Source organism: Lactuca virosa, chromosome 2 (assembly GCF_052849685.1).
Source record: "Lactuca virosa cultivar CGN04683 chromosome 2, Lactuca_virosa_CGN04683_v6, whole genome shotgun sequence".
Taxonomy (NCBI): Eukaryota; Viridiplantae; Streptophyta; class Magnoliopsida; order Asterales; family Asteraceae; genus Lactuca; species Lactuca virosa.
In genome coordinates, this window is record NC_136427.1 from 254,461,719 (window position 1) to 254,487,489 (window position 25,771).

The 25,771-nt window shown below is 34.8% G+C and overlaps 1 protein-coding gene across 6 annotated transcripts; it reads left to right on the plus strand.

Moving 5' to 3' along the window:
* Positions 1-17,653: 17,653 nt before the first annotated feature.
* Positions 17,654-20,110, plus strand: LOC145160788 (transcription factor bHLH130-like). Of its 6 annotated transcripts, none has more exons than XM_079080116.1 (7): positions 17,654-18,037; positions 18,136-18,698; positions 18,776-19,101; positions 19,200-19,376; positions 19,471-19,536; positions 19,611-19,679; positions 19,794-20,110. In XM_079080116.1, exons 2-7 carry the CDS (start codon positions 18,179-18,181, stop codon positions 19,878-19,880), a joined length of 1,245 nt encoding a protein of 414 aa, XP_078936242.1. In that variant the 5' UTR covers positions 17,654-18,037; positions 18,136-18,178; the 3' UTR covers positions 19,881-20,110. The 6 variants fall into 6 exon arrangements, with proteins under 6 accessions (XP_078936242.1, XP_078936243.1, XP_078936241.1 ...); XM_079080117.1 differs by having other exon boundaries at positions 18,148-18,698; XM_079080115.1 differs by having other exon boundaries at positions 17,654-18,698.
* Positions 20,111-25,771: the final 5,661 nt, after the last annotated feature.

Consider the following 25,771-nt stretch of genomic DNA (forward strand, 5'->3'; position numbering starts at 1 on the left):
TTAATTTCATATAAAAAAAAACACACCTTAAAAGATAGAAATAGAGATATGGCGCGAGTGAGTGAGTATGCAAGAATTAGTCAATAGGAGGACATACATCGATCCAGAAAGCCGACTGGCGAGACGCCGGTGACTCCGACTTCGACTGGTGATGGGAGGGACAATTTCCGTCAAACCATATTGCCGCCGTCGAACGAGTGACAACACGAACCCTAGGCGGTAACTAGAGACGGAGTCCATCTGTTAGGTATTCTGAGTTTACAAATGTTTGAGATTTGGTTTTTAATTTTTTCTAGATTTTATAGAAATTTTGGTAGATTCCAAAATTAGTTAGGATTTTTGTTTTTTTATAAGAATTCAATGTTACAGAAATTCCGATAATACCTCAATCGTTGTTATGATTTGCTAAAACTTTGCTTTTATAGTTCGGTTTGATTTTCATTTTATGATTTGGCTTTGAAATTCTGAAAATTTAGTTTATCTTCCTTATGATATTAAATGTTATGCCAAAAACCTGGGGGGCATGGCCTCCCCTAGCCCCTTAAAGGATCCGCCACTGTATATAGGGAAGCGTTCAATCGAGAACATTTCTTATTATGAGAACGTTGGAGAACAAATTTTGACCATACAAATTTTTTTAATTAAAATCATCATATAATATTAATATAAACCAAGAAATAAGTAAAAAAAAAATTAAAAACTCACTAACAAACATCACTGACCACCCAAACAATATCATCCACCACCACCACCCGTCACCGCCACCAACCTCCACCACCCCCACCGACCACCCACGAAAACCACTACCCAACATCATCACTACCATCCGCCATCGCCAACCACGAGCATCATCCACCACCACCACCCATCACCAACACTAACCCCACCCACCACCACCTACCACCCATCACCACCACTCGCCACCAGTACCCATCACCATCGACCACCATCACCCCCACCCACCACCCACCATCATCATCACCACCCACTACAACCACCACTCACCCACCTCTACCGCCTAGTCACTACCCACAATTATGACCACCACCACCCACCACCCATCACCACTACTCGTCACCACCACCCATCACCATCACCCACCACCACTATCCATCACCACCGACCACCACCATCCATCAACATCACCCGCCACCATCACCCGCCCCCATCACCATCACCACCACCCACCCACCCACTACCCACCATTATGACCACCACCTGTCATTACCACCAACCACCACCCACCACCCATCACCACCACTCGCCACCATCACCCATCACCACCACCCGCCTCCACCACCCACCTCCACCACCCACCACCACCCGCCACCATTACCTCCATCCACCACCCACCAAAACCACCCATCACAACCACCCGCCACCATCACCCACCAAAACCACCATACACCATCACCACCCTCACCACCAACCACCACCCACCCACCCACCCACCACCACCTATCACCCTCACCCGTTTCCACCACCCATCACCACCGCTCGCCATTGTCACATGTCATCCACTATAATCATCACCCCACATGTCACCCCCACCACCCTTCACCACCACCACCACCACCTATCACCAAACATCACTACACACCACCACCACCCATCACCACCACCCGTGATTATGTGTATATAATCATATGTGATTATTTGTATTTAATCACATATGATTTATATGGGCAATATTCTTTTTTGTCCATATAAATCATGTGATTAGATACATATAATCACATGTGATTAGATATATTTAATCAATTGTGATTAGATATATTTAATCACATATGTCATTATTGCGTTCTCAATTCAATAATTATTTTTTGTCAACTTTAATCATATGTGATTAGATACATATAATCACATGTGATTATATATATCCAATCACATATGATTTATATGAACAATATTCATTTTTGAGTTTTCGTTTCAATAATTTTCTCATATATTTAATCACATGTGATTATAAGTATTTAATCACACGTGATTATAAGTATTTAATCACATATGATTAATGTGGACATACATTTGTTTTAATGTTCTTAATTCAATAGTTTTTCTCGCGTATATAATTACATGTGATTATATATATTTCATTACATATGATTTATTGAATCAAGAACGAGAAAACAAATCTTTTTCACATAAATCGCATGTGATTAAATACATGAGACCAACTATTGAATTAAAAACGCAAAAATGAATATTGTCCACATAAATCATATGTGATTAAATACATATAATCACATTTGATTATATGTACCTAATCAGATATGATTTTTGTGGACATGATTCATTATTTCTTTCTCAATTCAATAGTTGTACTCATGTACTTAATCACATGTGATTATATATATCAAATCACAAATGATTTATATTGATAATATTCGTTTTTGTATTTTTGATTCAATATTTTTTTCCTATGTATCTAATCATATTTGATTGTATGTATTTAATCACATATGATTAATGTGGAAAAAGAAAAACTATTGAGTCAAAAACGCGAAAATGAATCTTGTGTACAGAAATCATATGTAACTAAATGTACAAGAACAACTATTGAACGAGAATGCGAAATTGAATATTGTCCATATAAATCATATCTGATTAGATACATATAATCTCATGTAATTAAATAAACAAGAAAAACAACTGAATCGAGAACGCGAAAATGAATATTTTCCACATAAATTCTATGTGATTAGATGCATATAATCACATTTGATTATATGTATTTAATCACATATGATATATGTGGACAATATTTATCTTTGTGTTCTTGACTCAATAGTTGTTCTCGTGTATATAATCATATGTGATTATATGTATCTAATCACATATGATTTATATAGACATCATTATTTTTTGTCCATATAAATCATATATAAATCATATGTGATTATATACATATAATCACATGTGATTATATGTATTTAATCACATATGATTACAGTTGACAAAGAACAATTACTGAATCGAGAATGTGACAATGAATCTTATCCACATAAATCATATATGATTGGATACATATAATCACATGTGATTATATGTATTTAATCGAATATAATTTATGTAGACAATATTTATTTTTGCGGTTTCGATTGAATAATTGCTTTTGTGTATTTAATCACATATGATTTGAGGTGGACAAGATTCATTTTTGCATTCTCGATTCAATAATTGTGCTCATGTACTTAATCACATACGATTATACATATAATCACATGTGATAATACATGAGAACAACTATTTAATCGATAAAGAAAAAATGAATTGTGTCCACATAAAGCATATGTGATTAGATTCATATAATCACATGTGATTAAATGTATTTAATCACATATGATTAATTTGGATAAAGATTTGTTTTCATGTTCTTTGTTCAATATTTGTTATCGTGTATATAATTACATGTGATTGTATGTATCTAATCACATATGATTTATATATACAAGATTCGTTTTTTCCAAATAAAATCATATGTGATTCGAAACATATAATCACATCTGATTAAATGTATTTAATCACATATGATTAAAGTGGAGAAAAAAACAATTATTGAATCAAGAACACGAAAATGAATCTTAGCCACATAAATCATATGTGATTAAATACACATAATCACATGTTATTATATGTATCTAATCGCATATGATTTATGTGGACAATATTCATTTTCGTGTTCTCGATTCAATAGTTGTTCTCGTATATTTAGTCACATGTGATTATACGTATCTAATCACATATGATTTTTGTAAATAAGATTCAAATTCGCGTTCTCAATTCAATAGTTGTTATCATGTATGCAATCATATGTCATTTTATGTATTTAATCACATACGATTAATATGGACAAAGAACAACTATTGAACCGAAAACACAAAAATGAATCTTGTGCATATAAGTCATATGTGATTAGATCATATAATCACATGTGATTTAATACACGAGAACAATTAACGAATCGAGAACGTAGAAATGAATCTTGTTTGCTTGTCTCACTAGAAAATACACTACATTCTGCCTTTTCTTGTTCACTCTACCGGATTAGGGTATCAGTAAACAATAACATAAAACAAGTAATGCCTATATAATAGGAGAGTTGTTGTAACTCACCTCCTTGAACTTAAAAATAGATAGCATGAGCAATATGGATCCTGTCCTTTTCAAGAACCTACACAAGAGTTATAACATTATTTAGCTTGTGCTTTGTTGTATTAGTCTTATAAAAATTATGTATATATTTTCTTATTTTCTCTTTGATTGTAATGCTCTTTTTGGGATCTATTTTCTTACCTTTCAACCCATTCTTAAATTTCGAAAAAATAATATTGGTAAAATTCCCCCTTTTATCTTTTTAGAAATATAAAGATCTAGTTCTAATGATTTTCGGTTGATTTTATATTAAATTTACAAGCTAGTAACTTTAAGTTGTCACTTTCTGGACCACTTAATACTCTTGGAATAAACTGTACCAATCTACTAAGAATTACATCAATCCCTTTATATTTGGGAAACTATACATCCATATCTAACTATAGGATTTGTAATTTTGGAATTTGAAGTTCTAATGAATTTATTATGATTTTTTGAAGACAATGCATGAAATTTGTGACAACATAGACCAACCTGAGAAGATTTCCAATTTTACCCCTCAAGGAGTTGGAATTTCGAAATGTGATTCAAAGTTTGAAGAAACTAGACATACTAAGATTTCTAGAAAACTAAGTCTCATGATTTTTAGGTGTTCTTATTGACTTTCAGGAATTTTAGAAGTTGGAGGACAGATTTAGGAAATTGGTCATAATAGCTTTTAAATCACTTTTGGTGTTCTATTAAGGACTTAATGGTTAAGCCTTAAGTTATCACTTTTTATATGATTGTTGGTTAATTATTAGGCTATTGAGATGTGAAATTAAATTTAACCTAAGTGCCTTAATGCTTGGCTTAATGAGGGTTCAAAGTTAAGGATTTTCACATAAAATGCCACTTTTACACTTATTAGGGTTAAGTTGCCAACTTAACCCATTAAGCTCTTTAAGTCGCCTCTTGGAAGGAAAATCGAGTCCTACACAGAGGCAAATTAAACAAAGACATCAAAATATGTCTGGGGAAACTATGCAAGAATATAAAATCCAGTTTATAATATCAACAACCAAACATTCAAGTTGTTGAATATGTTTAGGAAATAAAGTCCAGTCAAAAAAATAGAGGAAAATTAAACAGAGACATCAAAATGATGCTATTTCAGCAAAAAAACAGTCAACAAGTACCTACAAACTACAACAATAAATACACCACCTTGTTCTTGATGTATTTGTGGAAGCTTTTTCATTGAGGTATTTCATCGAACACTTGGTGTTCATAAAAAAATCTATAAGCTGTCACAATCTTGAATGTCTCAAATGGATAACAATAAATACTTCTAACAAAAGTACATACAATATTTATGCCCAATTAGCGTTCTGCTTATTTATATACTTCATGTCTTCGATAGTTTGCTAAATCGTGTAAACAATATATTGCATCAGAATATGTTGAAATCGATTATCGATTTGGAACAATGGACTTCTTATTTCAGTAAACAATAGTTTTATTGAGCGATAAGCTTAGGGTAAGTACTAGGAGAGCACAGATAGAGGTACCTAGTTTCCACAATGTGTGAAGTTGAGCTCGGATTATATGGTGGGGAAACCGCAAGTAAACCATAAGCCCAATAAAATCGATTGGAGATGACAATTTTGAGTTGAAATCCCTTAACCATCCCTCCAACAATTTGTAATCGAGCAAATTTGAATGTCTCAAATGGATGCCTGACTCAAAATCATCGTTTTGTTGTGGTAGAGACGCTTCATAGTGAGGTTAGGTTAAATAACACATAAGCCCCTCTCTTCATTAAAACTTAAACGACCATTTTTTTTTGTTCTCAAATGTTCTCAAATACCATTTTGTTCTCATTTGAATATATATATATATATATATATATATATATATATATATATATATATATATCGTTCAATCGAGAACATTTGAGAACAAAAATCATTCTTTAATTTACAAGATGGCAATTTCGTAATTAAATCAAAAACTAGATGCAACTAAATATATTGATATAAATAAAAAAAATAATTAAAAAACTCACTAGCCATCCAACCAACACCACCCACGATCACCACCTACCACCCACCACCACCACCACCAACCACTCATCACCACTCACCATCCCCCACCCACCACCACCTCCCCAACAACCCACCACTACCCACACACCACCACCACCTACCCACGACCACCACCCACTACCACCACCACCGCCCCTAGCCACGACCCAAACCCACCCACACCCACCACCTTTCACTACCAACCACCATTATCACCCACCACCACTGACTACTACCACCCACCACCACACACCACCACCACTCATCACCCACCACTATGAATACCCACACCACCACCACTACCACCTACAGACTACCCACCAACCAATACCCACCACCCATTACCACCACTACCACCGCCACACCCACCCACCATTATCACGCACTACCAACCACATTATCACCCACTGCCACCACCACCCATCACCACCACTGACTATTCCACCTACTACCACCACAACCACCTACAAACTACCCACCAACCAATACCCATCACCCACTACCACCACCACCCACTATCCCACCTACCACCACCACCACCTGCCCCACCCCTACCACCACTCACTCCCACCCCCACCTACCACCTTTCACCACGCACACCACCACCACCCGCCCCCAACACCCACTAACACCACCACCCACCATTACCTCCACCACCACCAACCGACTACCCACCACCCACCACCAACTACCACCACCACCCATCACCACCACCAACCATCCCACCCACTACCACCATCACCTACAAACTACTAACCCACTACCACCACCACCTACTATCTCAGCCACCACCACCACCATGCATTGCCCCACCCCCACCACCACAACCACCTGCCTCACCCCCACCACCCATAACCACCACTCACTCTCACCCCCACCTACCACCTTTCACCACCCACCCACACCCACCAACACCACCATCCGTCACCACCACCACCTACCGACTACCTACCAGGCTACCACCCATCATCACCACCAATTACCACCACCACCACTACCCGCAACCACCATCCACCACTACCACCTACAAACTACCCACCAACCATTATCCACCACCTATCACCACCAGCCACCATCCCACATACCACCACCACCCACCACTACCTGCCGACTGCCCACCACACACCACTATCACCCATCATACCATCCACTGCCACCACCCATCCCCACTGGCCACCATCCATCTCCATCACCACCCACCACCATTAGCACCCCGACCTACCACCCACCATCCAAGACCAACCATCTCCACCACCACCCACAACACACAACCACCCACCATCCACCACCACCTACCACAACCCAATATCTACATCTACCAGAACTACATGTGATTGAATACATATAATCACATAAATCATATATGATTATATGTATTTAATCGCGTAAATCATATATGATTAAATACATCTAATCACTTGTGATTATACATACCTAATCACATATTATTTATATAGACAAGATTCGTTTTCAATTTTTTGACTCAATAATTTTTCTTATGTATTTAATCGTATGTGATTATATGTATTTAATCACATATGATTAATGTGGACAAAGAAAAACTTTTGAATCAAGAATACAAAAACAAATATTGCACACAAAAATCATATCTGGTTATATACATATAATCATATGTGATTAAATACATGAAAACAAATATTGAATCGAGTATGAACCAAGATCAACAATAAAGTCACAAGCACTAGAAGACTTTGTGGTTGATTTCAATGATGATCTACAACCTGAAGAAGAGTTAGAAAGCGAGGAACTCCAGAAAGAAGAAAGCATGGGAAGATGGACACTCTTCACTGACAGATCCTCAGCCTTTAGAGGAACGGGCCTAGGGATCATACTAAAATCGTCACAGGGGGACATCATATCCCAGGTAGTCAGTTGTGAATTCGATGCAACCAACAACGAAGCTGAATACGAAGCATTGATCATGGGATTACAGCTCGCCAAGGATCTTCAAATCAAGGATCTCCAGGTATTCGTTGAATCATTTTTATTAACTAATTATTTTAATGGATCTTATGTTAGTGTCCAATATTAAGTCTATTAGGATAATGTTCACCATAGTTGCCTTTCATGATTATGAAATAAGGCAGATGGATGTCAAAACCGCTTTCCTTAACGGGAAGTTGGCTGAAGAAGTTTACATGAGTCATCCATAGGGTTTTGTAGATGAAAAGTTTCCTAATAGAGTGTGCAATCTTGATAAATCCATTTGTGGATTGAAACACACGTCTTGTAGCTGGAATCTTTGCTTCCATGTGAAAGTCAAAGAATTTGGTTTCTCTAGGAGTGAAGATGAGTCTTGTGTGTATGTCAAGGCTAGTGTGAGTATAGTAACCTTTATATTATTGTATGTTGATTCTATACTCCTTATGGAAAACGACATTCCAACTTAGCAAGAAGTAAAGTATTGGCTTGGAAAGTGTTTTGCTATGAAGGATCTAGGAGAGGCAACGTATATTCTTGGGATAAGAATATTAAAGGATAGAAAGAAAAGACTAATTGGTCTTAGTCAAAGTACATACTCAGATAAGGTACTAAAACGTTTTAGTATAGAGAATTCCAAGAAAGGAGAGTTACCTATTCATAGTAATTCCAAGTTTAGTAAGACTCAAATCCCTAGTACAGATGTAGAGATAGCAGAAATGAGATGAGTCCCTTATGCTTCGGGTGTAGGATAGATCATGTACGCCATGACATGTACTCACCCTGATGTGTCTTTTGCATTGAGCATGGTTAGTCGCTTTCATGGAAATCTTGGTAGAGCTCATTGGACAGCAGTAAAGAACATTCTCAAGTATCTGCGAAGGACAAATGATCTTATTCTAGTCCTTTCTGGCAGTGATACATTGAGAGTAAGTGGGTATAGTGATGCCAGCTTTCAAACATATAGAGACAATCTTCGTTCTCAATCTAGTTGGGCATTCTTATTAAATAGTGGAGCAGTTACTTGGAAAAGTTCCAAGCAGGACACGGTGGCTGATTCTACTTGTGAATCATAGTACATAGCAGCAAGTGAAACATCAAAGGAAGCAGCTTGGCTGAAGAACTTTATTGAAGATCTTGGAGTAGTTTCGGCCATTCAGGAGCCAATGGAACTTTTTTGCGAGAATTAAGGAGTGGTTGCTTTGACCAAAGAACCGAGAGATCATGGTAAATCAAGACATATCGACAGATAGTACCATTATATCAGACATAGAGTTGAACAAGGTCATCTCATAGTAAAGAGAGTTTCGTCAGAAGACAATCCTGCAGATCCTCTCACAAAGGCTCAGAGTAGGATTAAGCATAGTCAACATGCTAGGAGCGTTGGTTTGAGAGATGACATTAGTTTTAGTAGTTAGATGATTAGTTTGAAACTTGTAACAGAATAAATGTAATTGATTTTGGTGATTGAATAATAGAGATTATTTATCAGTTTTTTTACTGCCTTTGTCAATTATTTATTCTTATATTTCATCTTGCATGTTTTACTTCCTGAATAATTTGATTATCCGAAGCTCCAAGGTCGCTCATACTTTAGGAAGTAAGGAGTGAATGAAGACTTTCATGAATTGGATTGTAGATTGTCTAAGGAGTTTAGGCATAGCAATTGTGTTGCTACAACGTTCATGAGTACTTAGAAAATGGAGATTTGAGTATTGGATAAACCCACGCTCAGATAATTACTTTATGGATTATATCACGAGTAATTTTGAGACGATAATATCTTATATTCTTAAACTGGAGATATATGAGTTGTAATTTACAATTCGGTTGTACATTGGTATTGTGTAAACGCATCAGTAACTTGATGTTATAAAACGTAGTGTCATGTATGATTTGGTGAGTAAATGATACAAGCATATGACTCAAAGTTTATTCGTTCCTTTTTTCTTGACGGGAAAAGCGATATCTTTGGGTCCCTCGATGATTTGGTGTTGACTTATAGTGTTGGGCCCAGTCAGGACTAAATTGATGTGTTCAATTAGAAGTCTTATGACATCATCACAAATCAGGAAACAAAAATTTAGACAATGAGATTGATTCTAATCTATGTATCATGTACATACGATATCTTGAAGAACAGAGGAATATTTGATCACTTATCTAAAGAAAAAGTATCTGATTGGATCAGAGTTCAGCAGTTGCTTTCGAAAGCACTATTTGATGTTTAATTTAGAAGGTATACCTGTAATTTAGTTTTAGACTTATCCACGTGGGAGACTGTTGGATTAGGTGTCTAAACCAATAGCTAAATTAGTATAATCTTGAATTATTAGCAAAGTCCTTTTGGGTTGCCCTTAAACCTACTAGTTGACTGGAATGCTTTTTGGAAAGAGAGACACTGATTTATTAATTTATTATATGATTAATAAATTAATTATAAATCAAAATAAATAACTTATTAATGTATTATGAAAATAATATATTAATAAGAAATAATATTGTTTAATTAAAAAATTAATCAGAAATTAATTGGAACTAATTTTAGTATTAATTGGATTAATTAAAAGTGGAATGACTAAAGGTGAAAATGTTCAAAAGTTGAACATTGACTAATTCTAGAACCTCCTATAGGAGTGGACATTTTCTAGATGATTATTGGAGATTATATTGGGCATTAAGGAAGCTTAGGAATCCTTAGGGAGCAAGAAAATGGATAAGGGTTATCCAAGGAAACCTGCCTTATCCTAACTCCTCTAGTCACCTATATATACCCTCATAAGGGTTCATATTTTCGGCCATCACAATTCCTAAGAGAATTCTGAAAATTCCCTTCCTCCTCCTCTCTCCTTTTTAGCCTCCAATTTTCTAGGGTTTGGGTGTGAGCCATTAAAGGCATGAGACTTCTGGTGCTTGCTTTCTGAAGACCAACAAGGAAGGATTACTAGTTTATTTGCTATAATAAACTAAGGTATGAATATTCTAATAGCCCTTTATTGATTTCCAAAATAGCAATGTAGTTATAGGGTTCTTGATGTTCTGTAGTTGTTTGCAAATCATAGTGAGAACATAGATCCTTTAGGGTGCATGTAAACTTAGGGTTAATGTTTTTTCCGCCAAAAATAGTTTTTTTGTTACATATAAAACCAATTAGCATCATCCCTCGAGACCTCCAGGAGGCACTCATCCCTACCGCGGCTAGGATATGATCCTCCTAGTCTTCCCCGGTGAAGCAGATATCCCTCAACGTCTGCGCCACGGTTAGGCTAGCACCCCACAGTTGGGGAGACCGATCAGAGTAAACGGTCATCCGGGGATAGCCGTAACCAACCAGGTTGCGATTCACCCAAAGCCACTTATCTTGCCAATTCTTATTGGGTGCTTTAGGTTAACAATGAACGCATGAATTTCTCTCCCAGGGCCGTTCCGAGACAGTTTGAGGCCCGCGGCGAAAAAAAAATGGGGCCCTACATTATAGATATATGTATTTTTTGGTAAAAGAGGGTGGCATCGCCGAATTTTTTTATTAATTAGAACTAAAAATTAATACAGTTGTAGACTGAAGACTTCCCACCTATGAAAACGAAAAAAAGATTTGGGACAAGCCTTAGAAGCCAAAAAACCTAAAACTATTAATACAAAACAACAAAATAAAAAAAGGCTATAACATGCTTTGAACCCTATTACACAACGTAGCAAAGAAAAACTAAAAAAATTACATTTACGAGTTTTTTTAAAAGCAAAGTCACTATAAATAATATCAAAGTCAATTTTGTCCGACGTATCTTTTTCGATGCATAATATAGCCAAACTACTCAATCTTTCTTGTGACATAGATGATCTTAAATAGCTTTTCAATAATTATAAATTTAAAAATTCTATTTCTATTGATGTTATAGTAACATGTATCGTTAATAATGTTCAATATACAATGAAAACATTTAGATAACAATTAGGGCCGATCCAAGCGAATCAACGGCTCAGGGAAATGATAAATAAATGAGCCCTTCAGATTACTATAATTTAATATACACAGTTATAATATATATATATATATATATATATATATATATATATATATATATATATATATATAGGGTTAGGTTCATGTGAGACAGCCTAATTTTGTGAGACCGTAAGACGTAATCCTAGCCACTCATTTAGTAGATAAAAAAAACATTTTTAAAATGCAAAATAATTGAAAATTTTCGAAAAAAAAAATTTCAAATATTATTTTTAGAATTTATATTTTCCAAAAAAATAAAAATAAATACCAAAATAAATAAATAAATAATACATTTTTTACATATTCTAGTAGAATATTAGAATATTCTACATATCTGAAAAATCTAATACAATATTCTAACATTCTAAAAATCACATTAGAATATTTACAGTGTAATATTCTATTAGAATATTTCACGTATTTAAAAAAACGATATTTTTTTTTATTTTTTTTATTTTTTTAGGTAATTAAAGTTCCGAAAATAATAATTAAAAAAAGAATTTTTGGATTTTTCCTTTTATTTTGCATTTTAAAATTATTTTTAGATTTGGTCTCATGGTCTCACAAAATTAGCATGGTCTCAAATGAACCTGAACCTATACATATATATATATATATATATATATATATATATATATATATATATATACACACACACAAACGGGCGTAGCTATTGTATACCAAGGTGGGTCCTAGGACCCACCTAATTATCTTAATTATAACGCAAAAAATTTAGGGGAACTATCTTAAAATTTATGAAAATTTATGAAGGAACTACCTAATAATTTTTTGCAAAAACAAAAATAGCATAATGCCTAAACCAACATAAAATTTATCCAACAAAAATTAGCCCAATCCATTTAAATTTTAAATTAAACAAACATTATAAAAATAAAAAAGCCCACAACTAAATCATCGTCTACACTTTTGGAAATTGCGCTCCATCAAATCAGACGCCCGAGTACATGCCGCACGCTGGTTCAGCAGAACAACCAACTATGGAATTTTATCATGTGAAAATGATGTATTAGAAAGTTTCGGTTAAGATATGATTATCAATATATTTCAAGATATAAGTCATCGTCGGATCCAATTCTAAAAATGTTGATATTTTGACCCGACCAACTACTAGTATATTTTGGTTTGTTATATGTTTCAGTGTTATTTAAATAAGGAACCATGTGGTTTTGTGTTCTAGATTCGCCACTGTATATATATATATATATATATATATATATATATATATATATATATATATATATATATATATATATATATATATATATATATAAACAATTTAATTTGGGTGATTATGATTGTCATTCTTCTTTTACCGGGTGATTCACTAATTTGGGTTCAAACACATAGCAAACATAAAAGATTGACCAATTTATGATTTTTATATATAACTATTTCAGAATCGTTACATGTGAAAAAACAATTGTTTATTCTCATCCTTCTAATATGAAAAAAAAAAACCATTCTTTTTATATATAGAATATAGGCTCATAAAGGGGTTGTAAAAGTTTAATGGGATATATATATATATATATAAGGGTTGTGTGTCACTGTACTTGTAATAAGTGGCAAAAATGGACCGGGAAGAACTCGAACATGGGATGTTTTGGTATGCAAAGGCACGCGGACTAGCCAACTTGGACAACAACAACTTATGTTATATTTCGATGAATATCAAATACATTTACTTAAAAACTTTATATATATTAATTATAACAATTTTGACTTAGGGGCCCCAAGCTTTCGTGAGGCCCGGGGCGGTCGCCCAGCTTGCCCGGGCCCTAGGGCCGGCCCTGGTCTCTCCTTTGAGAAAAGGTATGGACGACAGATTGAGTGGAAAAGTTGAAATAGGATTTGAACACCCAGAATAGAGGCAGCACTCCAAGGGCTCGACAGGCCTGTTCAAAGCCTACGATCCTGTTGACAGCGTTGGGAGTCAGATCATCCATGGAGAAGCCGTATTGACGCATGATCTCGTCAAAAAAGTCAGTTGTCAGCAGCCTTAGGCTTTCCTCGAAGATCAAAATGGGGACTCTGACCTTACCCTCCGGTGGACGAGAGATGATTACCCTATTCCTGGGATACTGCACCCCGTGTTCAAGCAAGAAATCGAATCGGGCTTGCAAGGCCTCGAAATCACTTATGGTTGGCTCGATTCCAGTTAGTTTTGTCGTCATTGTTCTCTGAGAGTAAGAGCAGAAAGGAAGGGATGGTAAACGAAGAAAAGATAGAAGCAGATGAAGAATAGGAAGTGCAAAGAGTAAAACTGTCCCTGATAAGGGAAGTTTTATGCAAAGCGGGAGAATCAAACAGTTACCATGATGAAATCGTCTGCGCAGACCGCTCCATCATATCAGCGGACGTCGGGGTCATCTTCGTCGAACACATGTCTTGATCTAAGTTAGAACAACTCAGTTACGCCAGGCCAACGCTGACGTCTACTACCCTAGGGGACTTGTTAATGTATCCCACTAGGAATACATTAAAGATAACAGAACTGCTATCCTTAGGACGACCTATCTAACAGTCACGAATCCGCTCTAGCGCCAGACCCGAGCCCTTGCCCTTGCGCTAAGACCCTCAAACTTGGAGCTCACGCGCCCAGGTCCAATTCCTGACGACAATCTCCGGTCTATAATGAGACAAAACACAACTGGTTATTTCCCATAGCGACAAGTGTAGTGCCCGGGGCGCCATCCTCTGTTTATTTTGCACTAATAACAGATGACCACTAGTGCGATCTACCAATGAGGCTCCTCCACATCCTGTCGGCCAAGACAGGACAAAGGACACCGTTGGAATCATGCGCAAGGAACATGTATAAAATAATCCTTCTTCTCCAGAAGAAGGGACCACTTTCTCTTTATTAAAAACCCTAATCAACTTATTCTCAAACATACACTAACTAGACCGTTGGAGCTTTGTCCTGGGACCACCTCCCGGACGTCGACTGACGTTATCTCTTCATTGTTGTGATTACAGGACTCAACCCAATCGGAATCATCGAGTGACAATGTCAAGTCCGAAGCACATATCGCAACAATCATAATGTTTGCAATATTAATAGATTCAGTTAAATTTCCTTAAAACAGTATTCATGACCATATATAAGCATTTAAATTGACCATAAGATGTTAGGAGTCATTTTTGGTAGCATAATTTTCAAATAGCTTTATATATATGAGACAAGAGCAATGATATCAATTTAAATATTATTACATGGAGCAAACTTCATTGAAGATGATGTTCTTCTTTATGTTATCGGTCTCAATCTCTGGTACTTTTAGTCTCTAGTAAATTTTACTTTTTATATTTAATATTTTAAACAATAAAATTTTATAAAATGACGATGTGTTTTTTTCCTTGTTATATCTGAAGTTTTTTTTACCAAAGTAATGTATTTTAAAAAAATATCTACCAAAATGGTGTGGTATTAAAAATATTTACCATTTAGGTTAAATTTTATACCAAATCAAAATTAGAAGATAAAATAAAAAAGAAGGGAAATTGAATTATCATGGTAATTACCTTTTCGGTTTGTTCACATTTGGGTAACTTTTTTTTGTACACATCTAGCTAACAAATTTGTTGGAAGTGTTCACATATGACCATTATAACCGGCTGTAACTTGCTACAGTATACAGTCGGTCATAATGGTCATATGTGAACACTTCTAACAAGTTCGTTATCTAGATGTATACAAAAAATAAAAAGTTACCTAGATGTACACAAAACGAAAAAGTAATTACTAAGATAAGTCAATTCCCTATATTTAAAAAAAAAAAAAAAAAAAAAAAAAAAAAAAAAAAGACTACTTACCTACCTAAACTCGCAAATAGGTCTATCACACAAAACGTTTTACTTTTTCTAATACAATACCTCAGGAATTTATTAATTTTCCTGAGGGTTGCATTTTTTTTTTCATGAATTAAGGTTAGATTAATCGGTAAAATGATATGTTTTTATAGTGAAAGGTGTGTGATCAAAACTACCTAAACCATTTTTTATAACACAAATAAAAGGAAAAATTTTGCAAGAAAATTTTAAGGGAAATATTCCAACTCACACTAACCAATATATAAATATATGACATTAAATTTTAGCAGCAATTTTCCAAAAAAAGACTTTTAAATTTATTTTTACTTTCATTTATAAATTAAAAAATGTTTTCAAATGGGATTTGAATCAAGATGTGATGTTTGGGATTGTTTATTTAACACGACCTATGTTGATTTGTAAAAGTGTTTATTAGCTTATCCGATGTTAAAACGGAGTTTTAAAAAATCTAGATTAAATTATTTGGTATTAAAACGAAATAAGTTGAGAAGTTATTTTTAGTATTTTGACAAACTTTTATTTTATATGTATTAATAAAACAACTTATCAAAAACTATTTAAATAAACGAATTTAAATATATTTACTAATTCATGATTTTTTTAATGGTAAATTATTTTTTATTTTTTATGTCATAAAAAATAATTTATGAAAATGATAAGTTTTACTTAGCTATTTAGGTTGTCATCATGTCATGAAATAATAAAGGAGGAGGGGGGAGTGAACCCATTATATATAATTCCAAAAATTGTTTTTTTTTTTTTTTTTTTTTTTTTTTGAATAACTAAGGTTCTTTTAGCGTTCATATTATGAGGAGTGGCGGTGAATTTAGCATCACCTCTTCATTTTTATAACCACCTAAATATGTTCCAAAAAACATGTCCACCTTGAAAAAGTTCCAGAATGATGATGGTGATCTTGACATTTATTTATTTAAAAGTTTGTCAAAATGGTCTCTCCCATTTTCTATCTCTTATCTCCTGTTGCTAGCCGGATGGCGAAAGACAATGTACGTTATGTTTTGGCAACCAAAACTCCCTCTTGACTCGTAAGTTAATTTACTTTTTGTGTTGATTAAATAGTTGGTTAGACGATGAAAACATATAAGATAAAAAAATTATAAACTATTTTAAATAATTTATTGATAAACTAATTATAAATAATTTTTAATAAATTATTTTAGACTAGTTGTAAGACCCATTTATTACATTGGTTAATTTTAAAAGAAAATATAAAAGTTAAAATATTTGAGAGCTTTTAATTTATAAGAAAATAAGAAAAATAATGAATTATTATAATCGAAGTGTTTTCTATCTTTTAAAAAAAATTAAATAAATAAAAGAAACTAATGAACTTTAATTTTGAGAATTTTAAAAATAAAAAGGTAAGCTCATTAATGGACTTGATATTCATTTATTAGTAAAATTATTACATTAAAATATTATGTGTAATTTAATAAAATAGAAAAACTCATAAAATGGAAAAAAAAAATCAATTCAAAATAACCATTAAATAAAATTTGACAAATTAAAAGAGAATATAACAAGTGACAAAAAAATATCTTTATTTATTAGAAAGGATAATAATCTATTGATAAATTAATTTATAAAAAGAGAAAAATAAAAGATAAATATAAAATAAAATAAAATTTTAAAAAAAAAATTAAATAAATAAGTAGATCTTCAGCAGCTCCGAACATTATCCCCAATAATTTTCACATGAAGTGGCGTTAAGGTAAATTAATGGAACAAAGAATGGGAAAGCAGCTTTTGGCCTATTGGCTGCAAGCCTGCAACGCACTCACACCAACAAAACCGGAAAAAGGGAAAATCCACAGATGGCTGCTTCTTTCTTCTTCCTCCAACTTCCACTACCGTCTTCCATTCCTCTGCCTCCCATCACCAACATGGTTTACAGTTTTCACCAATTTCTTCAAATGTTAATTGATTGAATTTCAATTTCAATTCAGCTTTCATCGCCCTCTGAAGCTAATCTTCTCCAATACGTAGATTTTTTTATACAGATTTGTATTGTTATCGATGGCGAAGCTTTGAGTTTACTTCATGGTGAAATCTTGTAAGTTTCTTTTGAAGAGTTGGTGTCAAGTTTGGTTTTCTTGTTGAGAAGCTACTTTAATTTTGAGTGTGTGCATGTTTTATAAGAAATAGTTTTAGTTTCTATCGTAGATTGTAGTTGGAAGCAACCTGTAGGGTTCTAATGGATTCGGATCTTCATAATCAACGGCAACAACAGCAACAGAAGTTGCAGCAGCAGCAGCAGGGGCAACAAACTATGAACACTGGTTTGACGCGATACAGATCAGCACCGAGTTCGTATTTCTCGAATTTGATAAACAGTGGCATGTATGAAGACGAAGAAGTTGACCCATTCTTCAACCCTCGGTCTTCAAGCCCCGAAACGGAACGCATTTTATCGAGATTCATCTCCGGGGATGGTGATAATTCAAGCTCTCATCAGAATATAGGTCAAATTCGGGGAAACGACCCCCCATTTATGGATCCTATGAAGCAGGAACGAGCGAATTTTACATATCAGTCTCAACAGCAACAGATGATGTACCAAAACCACCAGCAAGCCGATCATAATCATAACTCGGTTGTTTCTGGTTCTAGCCCCGCATTGGTTGACCCGTTAGTGGCCATGAATCCTCCAACGAACCTTCTTCGTCAGAGTAGTTCACCAGCTGGATTCTTCGAACACGTTAATATGGGCAATGGTACTTCAATTCCTATAACATTAATTTTCCTAATCTTTTCCCACACTGCAATTATAATTGATCACAATTCTTTTCAGGTTACTCCACGATGAGATCCATGGATAAATTTCGAACTGATGATGGCAGTGTACCAGATTTATCAAAGGGGTTTGAAAATCGAATGGCTTTCTCATCAGTTTCACATTCATCTTCTAGACCACTGTCTCTTATCCCTGAAAACGAAGGCAAAACCATGGGAACGAGTGGTGCAGGTGCACACAACAATGGAGGTTTTGGTCAAACTCATCCAAGAGCTGGTGGTTATGGCTTCCCTGGTGGTTCTTGGGATGAACCAGCAATGTTAACTGATGAATTCATGAAAGAGCTTGGAGAAAGCGATCAAATAAGTTCAACAGAAAATCAGGTAAATTAAAATGGGTGACATCTGACATGACATGACATGTCATCTTGTGAAAATTGGTTTAGAATAACTTTAGCCTGACAGTAAATCACCTTTATCAGCAGAATGATGAAGGGAGAATCCATGCTTCCAGTGGTTTGAGTCATCAACTGAGTTTACCAACGAGTTCCTCTGAGTTATCTGTCATGGAAAAATTACTGCAGTTCCAAGACAATGTGCCTTTAAGGAGCAGAGCTAAAAGGGGTTGTGCCACCCATCCAAGAAGCATAGCTGAAAGGGTAAATAAACATTCTTACCTACTCATCATTTGGAACCTTACTTTTACCTTATGATGAAGATAATAAAAACAACCATTTTTGTACTTATGTGTAGGTAAGGAGAACACGAATAAGTGAAAGAATGAGAAAACTACAAGAGCTTGTTCCTAATATGGATAAGGTAACATCATTTTTCATTCTATCAGTTTATTAATTATGTCCCAAGATTAAGTCCTTTGTATTCAATATTTGCAGCAAACAAACACAGCAGACATGTTGGATTTGGCTGTGGGTTACATCAGAGAACTTCAAAAACAAGTTGAGGTATAAATAATACCCTTTAACTTTAAGTCACAAATTAATCCGTCTTCTTCATAAACCTGTAATTATTATCTCACTTATTTCGTCTTAATTTTTTAACACTTCAGAAGCTTTCAGATCATCATGCAAAGTGCACATGTCCAAATAAGCAGGAAATCTAATGCAACTCTTAAGCATATAGGTAGATCTGGCTTCTGTATATAAACAAAACGAGAAGAAGGTGAAACGTTGTATTTATTTTAGTAATGACATAGAACAGATTAAGAATAAGAAAGCTTCATTTGTTGTGTAACATTAAGCCAATTGTACAGTCATTCAGTCAATCTAAAGTACATGTAACCGAGGTTGTCATCATTATTATTAAGATCAAAATGCAACCAAACCCTACTATAGAATTATATATGCGTAATGTATTGTATCCCTTATTTCTTCTATGCTTCTTGTATGTATGTTAATGTTGTTTCTTAGGGGAAAAAAATAGTAAAGATCCTTCATTTTATTGTTTTGTACTTTTGTTGTTTATAGTGTATTTAACGGTACATGACATAACATAACAGAACAGAACATGTCATGTCCTTATATGTGGAACAAACGTATCAAGAAACTGTATGTGGAACAAAAAAAGCAATTTATTGTCATGTCCTCATAAGATGGAACAAGGCAAGAAAGACTAGACTTTATCATCTGAGGCGCACATACCAAGATATTGTCAGTTTTGGTTAAGTTGAATTGGTAATAGTTGTAATGCAACTAGGTAGTTTTCTTGGTTTGTCGTGTTATGAAAAGTTAGAATTGTTTATGGTTTAGGTTCCCTGTCCTTGAAGTAAAGTTGAAAGAAGACAAAGATGGGAGGGTACAAGTTGAGACTTATTAAGCATAAGCCGTGAGTCGTGACTTCCACTGCACTCGTTTTCAAAGGTGGTCACACATCATGATGGTTGATGGAGATGAGATGAGAACCCCTTTATGTGTAGTGGTTTCTCAGCCACATGTATCGTTGCCAATAAGTCACTAGAACTCATGGTGCTCATTCAGATGAGTGGAAGCATGTAAATGTAACATTATTTTATTACAAATGTAAACAAATTATAGGATAGAATTGGAGGACATCGACATTAGGGAATTGTCTTGTCTTTTAAGGGGGGTGTAAACTGTAAAGAGGTCAAATTGGGATTTGTAGTCTGTTAAAGCAATCTTCACATTCCCAAGCTCAACCATTTTTTTATGGTAGTTTTTTCAAATATATATATATATATATATATATATATATATATATATATATATATATATATATATATATATATATATATATATATATATATATATTTGAATTTGAATTTTTTTTTGAAAAGGCTTTTACAAGTTATTTTTTTAAAGGTTATTTCAAACATTTATTATCCACCAACTTTTTGTTTTTATTTTTTATGTTTTTGTCATATTTGATCTTTTCATAGGCATTTTGAATTAAACAATAAAAATGTCCTTTGAGTATTTTTCTTGTTCTTGCTTTCGTTATGCCTCGGAGGTCTACTTAATTTTATATAACAAGGTCATCACATATTACTTTAATTTAAATAATGACTCACCAACAATATTTATCACTTTTTCTAATCAAGTTTTAACATATTATAACTTGATAAAAAGTTTATAAAAATACCACACCTAGGTATAAAACATTAAATACTTTTAGAATATGTTGTTAAAAATAATATTAGCAAATAGTTGAGTACTTTATAAACTAATTATGGTTAGAAAAATGAAAAATAAAATCCGATTGACTTGCCTAAAAACTACAATTACTTTTAAAGAAACATAAGAGCATTGGGTGTGGACAACAAGATGCAACACCAAGTTGTGCCACCTCACATGCCACATAAGCAAATGGTGTTATAGCATCAAGTGGGAAATGGGCAACAAGATGCAACACCAACTTTTTGAGAATAAATATTCTTTTTTTATTTTTTTTCGAATTTGATTTTTTTATTTTTACTTTTTCGTTTTTTTTTTCCTTTTTCGTTTTTTTTCCTTTTTGTGTTTTTTTTAATCACTAACATGAATATATTTTTATAAAACATAAAATTAAAAAAATAATAATATTTAAAATCTAAAATTACGATTACAATTAAAAAAAACATAATTTTAAACCTAAAATCATAACTAAAATATCATTCAAATTACTCCTAAAATCCTAATTAACCCAAATACTTCTTCCTAATTTGATCATTCATGGCTTGTAGCACCGCTAGATCTTGAGGCGCCAAAGCCTCCTCGCTAGTCCGAAGAATTGACAATTGTTGTGTCATTAGCTCTCTATCTTTTTGCTCCTGCTTCTCATGTGTCTGCCTTTCTAGGAACTCCAAATGACGACGTTTCAAGTCATTTTTTTCTTTTATTAACAAATTGTGCTCATCAAATTTCGCTCTCATTTCCGCCGCCTCTTTTGCTTTCGCCTCAACCTCCACTGCATGCCTTGCAGCGCGCCTCGCTTTGTCGCGTTCGGGCGGTCGTCGTGGTGGGGATATCTCCTTGATATCATCCGGGATCTCATCGGTGTCGGCGTTTAGGCCGATGTGAGTCCGTGCGTCCGACACGTCGACCGAGCTCGAATTGCGAGACCTTTTGGATTGAACCTCCGATGATGTAGGCGTTTTATTTCACCTTGGATTCACTCGCAACAACTCCCGTGATTTTTCAAAGTCGAAAACATGTCTCATTTCGACCCGATATTGTTCCTTAGCAGATTTGAACAAATCGAAGTCATTGGTTCCGCTTTGCTGTTGCGCCTCAAGCCGGTTGTAAATACCGTTGAATTTGCTGCACCGCTTAGTTATTTGACCCCATTTGCTGCTCAACATGTCATTGTTGCGATATGGATTTTTCTTTAAAATAGCGTGAAACTTGTTGAGCACCGCCCCCAATAAGCTCCTTTCTTCATTCCATTTCCATGGAGTTCGTCTTTTGAAGTAGCATATCAAGCCGCCGTCAAAGCATATTCCTCATCCGGTGTCCACCATTGTGGAACGTCTGCATTTTCTGTTTCAATCGCTATCGATTTCCCTTTCGATTTTCCTTTCCCTTTCCCTCTCTTACTACCTCCCGCTTCCACTTGAACCGATGGTTGTGTTGTAGGCGATGGTTGGTTGGTTGTAGGCGATGGTTGGTTGGTTGTTTGTTGCATCAAAGTAAAAGTAGGGAAAAGATTTTGTTGTAAATTTTGGTTTTGACCAAATAAATTTTGGTTGTTCGTTGCATCAATAGAGAACCATTATTAATAAAGGAACCAATGAACCAATCCAAAGCGTCGAAATTTAAAGTGATCAACGGATTATACATTTGTACATTGGACGCACACACACCGGAACCAAGGAACCAAGCGTCGAAATTCAATAGAGAACTATAATTAACAAGGAACCAAGGAACCAATCGTGAGCGTCGGAAATCATAATGATCAACGGCCAATGAAATAAATGTACACTTGTACATTGGACGCACACACACCGGATTATACCAAAAAATCTGAAGGGTTTTGAGCATTCTAACACTCCTATGGTGTACATGCAACCCTAGAAACCTTGGATCTATGTTTTCTCTATTATACATACAAATATGATTTTTCCAAGGTTTTCATCCTAACTTACATACAATGGAGCAACTATACTACAAAAGTCTAGTTAGATGACATACCTTTTGATGGAGCTTGAAGTCTTGAACCTTTAAGAACTTAGTGCCCCAAGTGTTGCACCTCAAATGGTTCACACAACACCAAAAACCCTTGGAATAACTAGAGAAGAAGAATACTTAGGTTCACTCTATGAAAATCGGCCTTGCCCTCTTTTGTGTATGCACTAGTGCCAATTTCATGAACTAGAGACCTCTTTATATAGTGTGGAGGATTAGGGTTACATTCATGTAAACCCTAATACCCATGACCTTTCATTTCCATAGGATCCATGGTTTAAAACTCCATGGACTATCCATGAAAGCTTAGCCCAACCTAAATGAACTTGGCCCATCATATATATAAATAAGAGTCCATATTTAATTAGTTTCTTTTGATCACTAAATTAATTCTTGATCAATACTAATTAAATAATATGATTTCATATTAATATATTAGAACTTATAATATATTAATATAAATCATAAGTATCCTTTTTCTCATTTTGTCTATCCAATTGCTCTGATGACATGCAACCTAAATGGACCATGCTACTCTCGGGTCGAATACATACCAATAATAGTTATGGGCTTAGACATCTAATCCAACAGTCTCCCACTTGGATAAGTCTAAAACTATTGTTACGTATGACTCCAAGATCTCGACTAGCAATCGTAGCTCTTAAAGCTGCTGCCGAACTCTGACCTAGTCAAATGACATGTCCATTAGATAAGGGATCATATATTCCTCCATTCTAGATATCATATGGACTGAGACATGGATTATAATCATTCTCTCTGTCCATCTGTTGTTTCCCGATTTCCGATTTATGACGACCGACTAATTGAACAAATCAAATCAGTCCAGGCTTGGCCAAGCACTTAGGGGTGTCATCACTAAATCATCGAGGGGCCCACAGATATCGCTTTTATCCCTCCAAGGGTAAAAGGAATGGATAAACTTTGACCCAAGTGTTTGCTTGTACTTACTCATCAAATTACACACAGCGATAAGTTTTATAACAACCAAGTTATTGGTTGCGATAAGTTTTATAACAACCAAGTTATTGGTTGCCTTTTGGACATTTATTGCGGAGGAACCCCCTTGGCAGTAGTGTCCATCCCGATGTTGATCCTTAGTCTAGGTCCCTTATGATAGGTGTTTTAGGGACGTAATGTGAGGATAACGGGAACGGGTAATCGGGTTATTGTTGGTTGATGAACTAAATATAATTATTTATTGTTGGTTGAAAACCCTATATGCTCACCAGGCTCCCAAGCCTGACCCACTCAGATTTTCTTTGTATTACAGGTAGTGGCACGATAGCATAAGTTGGATGACATTGTCAAGATATTTTTGGATTATAGACCAGTAGTTATATGTAACTGTTGTAAGGTCTATTTTGTATTGTTTATGCTTTTGGTCTGTATCGGAACATGACATCCCGAGGTTTTTGTTATATAATGAAAATACATTTCTTTATGAAATGCTTTCATAAATTCTTATCATATTTTGTTTTGGGAACAAATTCCGCAACTCTTTTAATCAAAGGATTACTCTGATTTTATTTAAAAGCATAAACAAAATCGGTCTTTTCTGGCCGTGATTTTGGGGATGTCACAGATGTGATTTGTTCAATTAGTCAGTCGTCATAAATCGGAAATCGGGAAACAGCAGATGGACAGAGAGAATGATTATAATCCATGTCTCAGTCCATATGATATCTAGAATGGAGGAATATATGATCCCTTATCTAATGGACGCGTCATTGATTTGTTCAGAGTTCGACAGCGGCTTTTAAGAGCTACGATTGCTAGTCGGGTTTTGGAGTCATACGCAATAATAGTTTTAGACTTATCCAAGTGGGAGACTATTTGGGTTGCATGGCATCGGAACAATTTGGATAGACTTTTGTGAGAAAAAGGATATTTATGATTTGTTAATATATTATAAGTTCTAATATATTAATATGAAATCATATTATTTAATTAGTATTGATCAAGAATTAATTTGGAATTAATTTTGTGATCAAAAGGAGACTAATTAAATATATGGGGATTGATTGTGTAAATCATTCATTCTTATATATGTGGGCTTATGATCCATAATTCTTCATGTTGGGCTAAACCCATGGAATAACCCATGGATACTCCATAGAGGTTTTAACCCATGGAGCATGAAGAATATGGAAAGACATGAGTTACATGGTGTAACCCTAGTAGCCACAATATATAAGGACCATATGGCTCAAGAAATTGGCACTAAGGTGTGTACACATGAGGGCTAGCCGATTTGAGCATAAGAACTTCTCTCTCAAGTTATTCCAAGTTGTTGGTGGTGCTGTGTGAACCATTTGAGGTGTCACACTTGAGGCACTAGGCTCTTAATCTCCGTGAAATCAAGCTACAACATCAAGAGGTATGTCATTCTACTAGAT